An 11,229-nucleotide genomic window follows, 5' to 3' on the forward strand; every position below is an offset into this window, starting at 1 on the left:
ATATATATATATATATATATATATATATATATATATATATATATATAAATATTCGTTTCAAATGATTTGTAATAAATTAAGCCATACTTGTTATAAACATTTTTTTAAACATTTTTTAATAATTCCATTTAGAACATTTAGAAAATTTTAGAAATATATGGTTAAATTTTATAAGCTTATCGTAATTTCGTGAAAATTTCGTGTTACCAAATATATTAGATAACTTATATATATAACTCGTTTTGTTAATCGTTTAATCCTTAATGTATTTATACATCAGGCTCATTTTCGCAGCGAGAGCGGACGTGGGAGATTCAATGTCCGACTCGTGATTATACGTTCATATTTTTCCTAAATCTGACCACATATAACTATATACCTAATTTATATACTATCTAATCACTTAAATTTTATTCTCAACCTCTTTTTCTTCCGTTTTTATACCTATTCTATATCTTATAACCGTGTATATATATATATGACATACATTTTTGTGTGTCGTCAAGTCAATAGTTTTGAATTGATGATGAATGGGAAGGTGTTCAGTAATAACTCAACTTTTAAAATTCATTACTATTTTTTATTGTAAAATATTCCAAGTCCAAAACATTTAACTTATTAAGTTAATTGGCGTGAAAGTGCTTACTACGATCGGACTATAACACATCTCAAAATGGGTCTATTCGGGACCCTCTTATAAACTCCGATCTATTGTGAACTCTTAATCATTCTTTGTTTCATCGCTGTCCAACACAGCATATGGCAAGTGATATGTATTCCCATATATGGAATTGTATTCCCGACAAACCAGATGTGGCTTATGTTTAATCATTGCTCTGCGCCTAACCTTGGATTATTTATTACATATATATCAATACAGTGTGTAAACGCTAACTGAAAACACTCAATAGCTTTGCGTAGAGACTTGAAATTTGAACTATGACTTTTTGTTGATTTTTATGGCATAAAAATGTGTATTTTAACGAGTTTTTATTTTTTTTAATTTAAATAGACACGCGCATACGCAGTACAACTTTTTTTTTCTTAAATGGCAACCACCTATTTTAACCACTAATTATTTTTTGCCTATTTTTTTAAAAAATTTGGTAGTTAAATCAATTTTCTAAGTCCAAAATTGACCCAATTACAGCAATTTAACCAAAAAATTGTAAAATGCACGCGATTTTTAAATTTTTTGACTGTAACTCTGAAAATAATAATTCTAGAATTGTAAAGGCTTGATATTTTCACTCTTATTTATTAAATTGATAATTACACATTATAATTTTATCTACAGCATAATTTTCACTTTCATTTGGGTATGTATTATAACTTAAAGCAAAAAAAAACGTAAATAAGCAGGCATTATTTTAGCAGGTTTATTTCGTGACATTTAATAGATCTATTGAAACTTATCAATAATTAATAATAAGTTTAATTTTTATTCAAGTTACAAGTTTATTTATTTATTGATTTATTTAACGTATAAATTATTCAAATTGTTGTCAAATGTGAACAAAACATGATTCAGCGCGCCACATGAATTCTTTATTGGTTGCAGTAGTTAAGATTATATTCTAAGATTCCTTTCTAAGTTATGAATAAAACTATGGGCAGGATGTTCTCTATCTAAAGTAATTACCAAAAAAAACTTAAAAAAATATCTAAAGCAACATAAAAAAATTAATATGCATACTTGGGAAACAATGAGCATAAGTTTGTGTTGCACTATGTGCATTTTTTTGACACTCCCGATAAATAAATAACATCAACTTTTTCGGAATGATTCATATTAATCACGGAGTAACACACGTGTTTGGACGATGAAAAATATCGAAATAATCAGTTTTTATAAATAAACATTTCATTTGTTGTGAAAGATCTTGATGACGTTAAGGTGTTTGGAATTATATGCGATGAAGCAAGGTGAAATATAAATTATGTTTTATACATGAACTTCTTAATTTATTTTTATTAAATTAGTTTATAGGTGTTACAAACAAGAACAAGTGGCATTATGTGTAAGGTATGTTGAAAATCTAGATGTTGTTGGAGATTTCTCGGTTTTATAGATTGTTCTAAGAATCAAGATGCTAAAAGTTTATATCATTACATATTATGGTACCTGAAAAAGTGTAAACTTGTGTTCTAAACCACAAATAGTTGCTCAGTCATATGACGGTGCAAATGTTATGTCTGGGAAATTTAATAGACTACAAAATAAAATAAAAAATCAATATCCTTACGCTATTTATACCCATTGTATGTCTCATACAAAAGAAAAAGACAAGAGCCACATAATCTTAAACATTTTGATAGTACTGCAACGACAAGTGCTGAACAAAATATTAATAACACCATTGAAATCATTGAAGATTATTTTTAAAAAAATGCTTTCTTTCCTGTATTTGATGCTATCTTAATAAATCTGGAAAAAAGATTTTTTACTGAAAGCCTCCAAATGGCTACAACTGTTGATCAATTTTTTCAATTAAACATTGAGGAAAGTCTTTTCTTTGTAAATAATTTTAAAGTAAATATCGTATCGGTTTCTGAATATTAATTTTTACTTACGTATGCTCTAGTTTTCTAGTTTTATTAAAAGTGAACCTGTATTTTGTAATTATATATATATATATATATATATATATAATATATTTGATGAATGTATCTAAAGATGTATTACAGTCAGAAATAGAAGTGGAAAGAATTGTAAATTGCAGTCTACTGATGAAAATTATATAACTTTAAATTATGTGAAAAAGGTTTTAACAAAACAGACTTTCCCTAATTTATATAAACTATTTCAAGTTGCTTTAACAACTCCTATAAGTTCTTCCACTTGTGAAAGGAGTTTTTCGGTCATGCGTAGAATAAAAACTTGGCTTCGAACTTCTATGCTGCAGGAAACGTTCAACAACACCTCAATATTATATATTGAAAAAAAAATTTGTAAATCTATTAATACTGAAAAAAATAGATATATACAATAAAAATAAAAATAATTTAGTAGCTATTCAATATATTAATTTTTTTATGTTCCTATATTTGGTGCCTCAGTTAGAATCAAGTATGAGTAGCTACTACAGTTAGTAAGTGGAAGCGTAGGAAGCGACTAAAAATATTTGTTTCCGGTAATGAATAAGACAAAAATGTTAAGCCCCCCCCCCCCACAGATGAAATCAAATATCAGCCTATGACTGTACGAATTTCAAACAAATAAATCAATAAAATCATTAGTGTTTATACAATTTGATAGGTATAACGAGTATGATATTTAATTATGTGACCGTTAGATACTTATTAAATTTTAAATCCTGACAAAATTGATATCGAACACGGTTTTTCGAATGCAATATAGGTGCACGCAATATAGAATAATCATTTTGGTTCACACGCGTAACAGTGGTACGCCGGTAGCTGTTCAAGTGTGTGCAGTTGTTCATGAAGTAACCGCACGTGTTCGTCAAACCGGTTGAAATCGCAGAACGCAAAACGTCGGTCTTCAGTATATTCAGTATAATTATAAAAGTGGTAAGAGGTAGTTCACATTCCGAATGCGATTCGTTCGCAGCCAAAAGTTCGTTTCATACAAATCTGAATAATTATTTTTAATTCAAACATGTTTTCGGTATTTAACATTTCAACTATCTTCCACTTGTCGAGAAGAAACTATGAGTTTATTATCGTTTCTTTCAAATATTTTTATATTTTATTATATTTTCATTTGCACAGTTGATAATTTAAGTTTAAAATACGATTTTATTGATTTAAAAACTGAATAAATAATGTAGTATACGCCATTATTACAAATACAAACGGCTCACTGCAACAACAATTAAAGTAGTTATAACAATTTTAAGGTCATTTTTATGAGTTATATATATTTGTTATATAGATCATGGGTTCTCGAAATGTTGATGCCCATGCTTTCGTACTATTGTACGAGTATGAGGTCACGCCCCCCCCTCCACATCACTACAAGATTGAAGTATAATGATTATACTAATCATTAAATAATCAAAATTTCGATCAATTGTACTAGATTCGCTTGTAAAGGAGAAAAACATAATTACAATTTCAAATTTTTAAAATGAAGTCTATTATAATATTAAAACAACTTTTTTTAATATTAAACTTTAAACTTATTACTATTAAATATAAATGAATGAGTCTGTTGGCACTGTTTAGCTTAAATTCATTTGTTTAATGTTTGGGTCTGTATATAAATAAATTATTGAATACGTAAATACTCGATAGTGTCCGATAAAACATAATTAATCGGAAAGAATTATTTCTTGTTTTACAGTTTTTAAAAACATTTATGGGTATCACGCAATTTTGTCACGCCTCCCTAAAGGGACGCTCCTTCCACGTCGAGAAACATTGATCTAAATCATGAACACATTGTGATGGGCAATTGTATGGGTTTTTGTCCTAAAGATTTTTATGATTCACAAGTGAACCTATGCATATATTTTATCGCGAACCATATGTGTGGTTCGTCAGTACCGGTGCGTTTGAAACCAAAACGACAAAACGACTTAACGAGCGAACACTCGGTTTTCCATCCGAATTGAAAAACGTATAATGCACGCAACGATGAATAAGAATGTTTACGCGCAATTTATTTATTTAAAGACGAATCGGAATCCCGACGATAATCACCCTGTAAATAAACCGTGAAAAATAAATAAATAAATAAATACGAAAAGCAATTCCGGTGAGGAATCGCGTTCGCGCGCTTTCCGACGGGTTCGCAAGCGTTTGGCTCGTGCGAACTCGAGAGGAAATTATAGATTAGTGCAAATATTGAATCCGGCCGGAGCCTCCGTTCGGAAAATGGGAAAATGTTTTATCTCGAGTGCCGACGCTCTGCAGCAGCTCGAAGTTTTTTACGCACAGGGACGAGACAATTCGACATGTTTGCTTTTACGGGGACGCCACCCCGCCGTGCACACCAGAGGGACGTGTATACATTTTGTCGACCCTCGAGCGGGTGCGCGCGGACAGAGCTCAAATTGGTTTTCTGCCGTAGACGAACGTCAGCCGCTGCAATTTTTCCATTTTTTTTTTTATTTTTTTTATTCTATTCTTCCACTTCGCTCTCTCTCAAACATAATTCGAACGCGCTCCTCGGAAATGAGAATCCGCATCGCAAACGGAAATCGGTTTTCCGCAGGATGAAAAAAACCAATTCGGTCCGGCCGTATATATATATATATATATATATATATATACATATACATATATATGGTGTGCAAATCATTATTATTATTATATTATATACATGGATTGCACACCCGGTAACGAGCGGTAACGGAGGGAGAAGGGTAAACTAAAAAAATTGCGCTTTATAGCTAGGAATTGTTATATACTCGTAGTATCATTAAATATTCCACTTCCGTAAACTTAAAATTAATTTCCAATATTTCTCATGAAGACAAGATACAATGATAGTGTTAAACGTTTGTACCGGAGATGGACAGTGCACAATTTATACTTTATTTAATATATATTTATATATATTTAATATTTTTAATATATCTTAATATATAATTTAAAATAACTCATAACACATTTAAAAATTAAAATATCTATTTTTAATGCCCTCTTATAGTTAGCACATAAACTACTTGTAACTATTTGTTTTTTCGAACATATTTAAGAGTTCTCAACTATTGAATTTTCATTTTTATGTAATTGCAAGGTAGCCATTTTAAAGAACTAAGAAACTGTTTCGAACATTTTAATGTATCTTAATTTAAAATCCAATAATTAGTTTCATCGTCATAGTTAAGGTAAGTTTTGATAATAATGAACACGTATACCGGTCAAGTATAAAAACCGTTGCAAAAAATTAGTATAAATTAAATAATTGTTATCCCTTGCTGATTCTATTACTGAGTGTATTTACTTTTCACATTTGTGGAGCCTCAGCAATGACGACGTATGAATGCGGGTAAGCTAAGTATAACTTTTGTTGTTGAAAATATCGTATGTATGGTTTATATTAGTCCATTGCAACATCCACTAATGTACCTGATCGCTTTGATTCCCTGTTTACAATGGTAGTGTTCACACGAGCGGTTATCGCGTTTCATACTATGATATAGGTCTTATCCTAACGGGCAGTACGACCCAAAATGGGTAGTGGGAAAAATCAAAAGGTCAGTTAACTTCATGAATATGGGCACCTTACAAAAATATAATTTTCCTTGTAGAATGATTGAATTGCTACTGAGTATTTGAAATTTGTGTAATTTATAAACCCAACCTAGTACCTAATAAGTAATAATTATCGAATTAAATTAAATTTACAATCTGTGCTACTTAATGATTGATTAATCTATAAAATTTAAATTTACATAGTGGTATACGTATAACGGAAATGATCCATATTTTTTTTAATATTTTACCACGCGATGGTCAAAATTCTAAAATATCAATGCGCAATTTATTTGGGGAGGGAGTAAGTAATATAGTTCAAATATATTTCATATAACAAACTTTTCGGTGTGTTTGGGCAATAGGTGAAAATCCTTAGAATTAAGTCCAGCTGTGATAGCCACCGTAAAATAATATTACGTAATGTTCAACATGCACTCACCTCGTCATCAGTATTATACGATGGGCGTAGACGGGCACTTCCTCGCGACCGATCAGGAACACGATGTCGGCCGATTCGTGGTCGTCCGCCAATTTCTGCAGATCCTCGAGCAGTTGCGGCACGCCGGCGAACGTCTTGTCCGAGAAATGCGCGGCCGCCACCCTCGTACCCATGTTTTCGCTAGTACGATATTATTCCCACCAATAACCTGCTAGGTCCGTTTCGACGCCATTCGATCGCGTGTCACGCTCGTGTACTATAATGTTGTATGCACAACTCTGAAAATTGTGTTTCACATGAAAAAATTTAACCCGAAAAACGCATTAGGAATCGAAACGTCTCCGGCGACGTAAGAAATCCATACACCGCAGCGGCACACACTAAGTATTCCCCAGATCATGGCTATAGTCCACCAGGTGTATTTCCAATCAAACCTATTCGTTTTGGTAGGATGAAAAAAAAAAAACCATAGGCAATGTTCCCGGACCGATGTGTTTTTAAGGTGACTCTATATCGACGCGAAAATAAATGGAAAATAAAAAATGCAAAAAAGCCGTATCTCTCGGACTTGACTCGGTGCTCGACGTCGTCGCAACGGTACGCCGTCGTTTACCGTTTAACGCTGCGGTCGGTTTCGTCGAAACGTGGCATCCAACGTAGGTATAGTAATCGCCCGCGGAAACCACTGTCGACGCAGTGGCGTATACATAACATTTTAACGGGAGGGGGATCATTTGCAGACAAATAATTATTTTTATTTTATCATTTTCTTTTTTTTTACGATTCAAACGCCTTCACACTAACGTTAAAACATTTAAAAAAATGCCTAGGGGGTCTGATACCCTTGTACACGCCACTGTACCGGCGACGGTGATTTTTTTTCTTTTTTGTCGTTTCGGCTCGTCGACGTGTTGACATTTGCGAGAACTTTCGGATTTACGACCGATTGTGCGCGAGTGTGTATGGAAGCGCACGGAAAGTGTACGCGTGTACGTCGTTAATGTGGTTTGTAAACGATTCAGAGAACCAATCAAATCCGTACACAAAACACAGAGGGGAAAAAACAGTTCCATTATAAATGTGAAGGCGGCGGCGGCGGCGGTGTGAAAACCAAATATAATATATAATATATGCATTCCTCCCTAGGGAATATATAATAATAATAATAATAATAATAATAATAATAATGATAACGCACTGCTCGTCCCCTAATAAACTTATGAATAAATCGTGGGTAATAATTTAGAGTTTGTGATACACTCGCAGCGCAATAAATACGTTTATTACGTTTGTAAGAAATCAAAATGAACAGTGGAAATCGTTTAAAGTGACACGAAGTTAAGTAACTGACATACCGGATTTAATGGTTCGGAAAACAGAAACACATAAGAAGTTCAATACATTTTTTTAATTTATTAGAAATGCTATGTATTCATTTTTCTCAACCATCCGGCCACAGTACATTTATTCAAAAACAAAAATAATTTGGTTTAATAGTACATGAGCTTACACAGCTAAGTACTACTCGATGGACATGTAATTACAAAAATTACCATTTTAATTATCATAATTAATTATGAATCAATAATAAATGCATTAGAAGAAGAAATAAATTATAATAAAAATAAACATGCTGTTGAAGCTGTTGGTCTTTTAAATGGAATAAAAAAATCACAATTTGTTTTTAATTTATTTACATTTTATGACATTTTATCAATATAAAAAAATATATGGCATTAGGCCAAGCAACTTCAGCAATTAATGGTGTAATACAAACTTTACAAGAAAAAAGGTCTGATAATAATTTTAAACTATAGTGGGATGAAATTACAAATTTTTCAAGAAAATTTGGTATTTGTTTAAATTATGAAGAATTTTCAAAGAAAAAAAAGGAAACCTGTTGAGAATCAATATTTAAAAAAGTCTCTAATGACTTCAAAAATTGGGCTCGTGAAGAAAATGTAACAATTGAAAAATATTGGAAAACTGATTTTTAAAATACAATTATTGATAATATAAATAATAGACTGAAAACTAGGTTTTCCGATGAAAGCCAAAAATTAACAAAATGAAATGATAACTTTTTTATACTTGATTTTAATGGTTCATTAGAATTCATTGAATATTATGGTGATAATTTAAAAATAAAAAATATATATTAAAATCTGAAATGATGATTTTAAATAAATTAAGCTCCCAAATCAAAAATTGGACTGTTCGAGATTTGCTTTCAACAGTTACATTAGAATTGTATCCTAATTTGCATAATTTGTTACAAGTGGCACTATGTATACCTGTGTAAGCTCAACTTCATATGAGCGGTCGTTTTTAGCCATGAGAAGGATTTAAAATTGGTTAAGGGCTACTATGATTCAAAATTTAGTATTTAGTAATTTGGCAAAAATACACATTGAATACTAATTAGTAAAGACGTAATTGATCGAAACAGATTCTTGAAGACTTTGTCAAATGTGGTTCAAGAATAATTCAGTTAACAATTTAACACTTGAAAGTTATTAATGGTTTATTACTCATTTACCATTTACATTTATTTTTGAAATCATTATTTTATTATTATCAAAATTAGAATCTCTTTTTTTAACCTAAAATATTTTTTGCTGTAAATTAAAAAAAAAAAAATACCTAAAATGTATAATATTATTTAATAAAATAGTTAGTTATTTCTTTAATATCAGTTTTATTTTTATTTTACTGTTTATTTTTGTATCTTTGGAACTATTAAAATTTTATATAGGTAATACATCAATAAATTTTAGTTCCACGGTCCATATTTCTGTTGAAATATAAGTAGCTGATTGAACCACTGAACGCTGACTGGTTTTTATTTTTAAAATTTGTTTTTTTTTTTTATAGGTACATATAAGATTATTTCTAAGTAAATAGGATATTATTAAAAATTATTTTCTTTGAGTAATTCAGGCCTTGAGCCCCCCCCCCAATTAAATTTACTAAGCTCCGCCTATGGATTTAACTTAATCTGTGCTTAAGCTTATTTAAGACATAACCACCCTGTATAATATATTTTAATATTTTTATTTATATTGTTTTTATTAATTTTCTATATTGTTTTATTTTTAGTTTTCTTATTACTGACGTTTTTGTATCACAAACCCTTTATTTATTGAACAAGTTTTGCTTTTGAACAGAGAACCAAAGATTAAACTATTCATCAACTTTATAACGTGTTTATAAATGTTTCATGAAATAATTGATAAAACTTGGTACCTATAAATAAATTTTATTATTATTATAAAATCCTTGTAAACATCTGCCACTTGTTTTGAATACATTTTTATCGGTCCATAGGTCATCGCACGTTTTTCTTATGGACGTGATTTTAAGCGACTTCCACTGTACAAACTGTAAATGTTACACATCAAGTGAGACGCACACGCGCGACAGTGGAATCGTCGATGGCGGCGACCAACTACCTGCTAGTCTTCCAGGTTAACTCGTCGCCGACACGTTCACACACGCGCGCGCACACGCACACTCGCGCCCACACGTCCTGCCCATCTTTCATCCTGCAACGATATCGACGTCCAACACGCAATCGAGTACGTCGAACGTTTTCCTGCTGCTCGAACACGTTGCACTTCCGTCGGCCGTTATCGGGCGCGCGCAAAACATAGGCGCACCGAGCCGGGGTAATCGGATGGTACGAAAACCCGGGAAACTTGACCGGCAACGGCCGTACCGAGGTGTCGGAAAAATCTATCCGGAACCGTTCGCGCGACGCTGTTATTATCATGTTTACATTTCGGACCGTGTCCAATAACAATAATAACGATAATTATCGCACAAACCGTAAAACATCGTTGTCGCTTACTCACCGGTTGGAACAGGAACGGGCGGCGGGCGAACTGCGTGGTGCAAAACCGAAGGATATCGTCGTTTTCGTCGCTATGATGAACACATCGTTGTCGAGGAAGCTAAACGGTTTCGTTAGGAACGGTTTTTTTGTTTTTTTTTTTATCGTTCGTGCACAAAGGAGTCACGATATTCGAGCGCGCGCGCGCGCGTGAGGAACGAACTAACAAGTGTGTGCACGACCGGGTCGACCGTCTCCGTTTTACTACCTGCTAGCCGGTGTATCCGAAATAACGTGCATGATACGTATATACGTTTTTGTCGTTTTTTTTCTATCTTTTTTTTTTTTTTTTTTACGTTATACAACCGGTCGCGCTGCAGTGCAGCCATGCGCGTCGGCACCGAACGACCGCTGGATCGCCGCCGCGCTGTCGTGATTTCCCGCGAAAACACCGACTCGTGCGTTCAAATCACCGTTACCGCGGTCGATTAGCAGCATCGGTATTCGTATGACCGTCAGCGCGATCATCTGGACCGAAGTGGTGTGTGTATGTGTGTATGTGTGAGGGGGGGGGGGTAGTCCCTTCCACGTTTCTTGTGATCGTCGTAACGAATCGAAATGTATTTAACAGTCTACGGTAGGATCTATACACCGTTCAACATCCGGTGGGTTTGACTAGAACAAATTCAATATTAACTGACCGTCAACTTGTTTGAACTTTTTGCGGATATTCAGTTTGTTTTTTTTTTTACATTACAGGACTGTAATTTTGACTGGTTCTGTGTTA

At 32.7% G+C, this 11,229-nt stretch overlaps 1 protein-coding gene across 2 annotated transcripts in view; it reads right to left on the reverse strand.

Annotated features, from left to right (window-relative positions):
• The window catches only part of LOC112687387, a 27,412-nt gene extending 16,683 nt beyond the window's left edge, over positions 1 to 10,729 (reverse strand). Inside the window, exons 1-2 of one of the 2 annotated variants that reach the window (XM_025560057.1) lie at positions 10,465 to 10,729; positions 6,611 to 6,888 (exon numbers count right to left, since the gene is read on the reverse strand). In XM_025560057.1, the coding sequence (XP_025415842.1) occupies positions 6,611 to 6,783 (173 nt within the window). In that variant the 5' untranslated portion in view covers positions 6,784 to 6,888; positions 10,465 to 10,729. The remainder of the gene's footprint in view (positions 1 to 6,610; positions 6,889 to 10,464) is intronic. The other variant, XM_025560056.1, reaches the window with a different exon arrangement.
• Positions 10,730 to 11,229: the final 500 nt, after the last annotated feature.

This window comes from Sipha flava, unplaced genomic scaffold (assembly GCF_003268045.1).
Source record: "Sipha flava isolate LNK unplaced genomic scaffold, YSA_version1 34_pilon_pilon, whole genome shotgun sequence".
Taxonomy (NCBI): domain Eukaryota; kingdom Metazoa; phylum Arthropoda; class Insecta; order Hemiptera; family Aphididae; genus Sipha; species Sipha flava.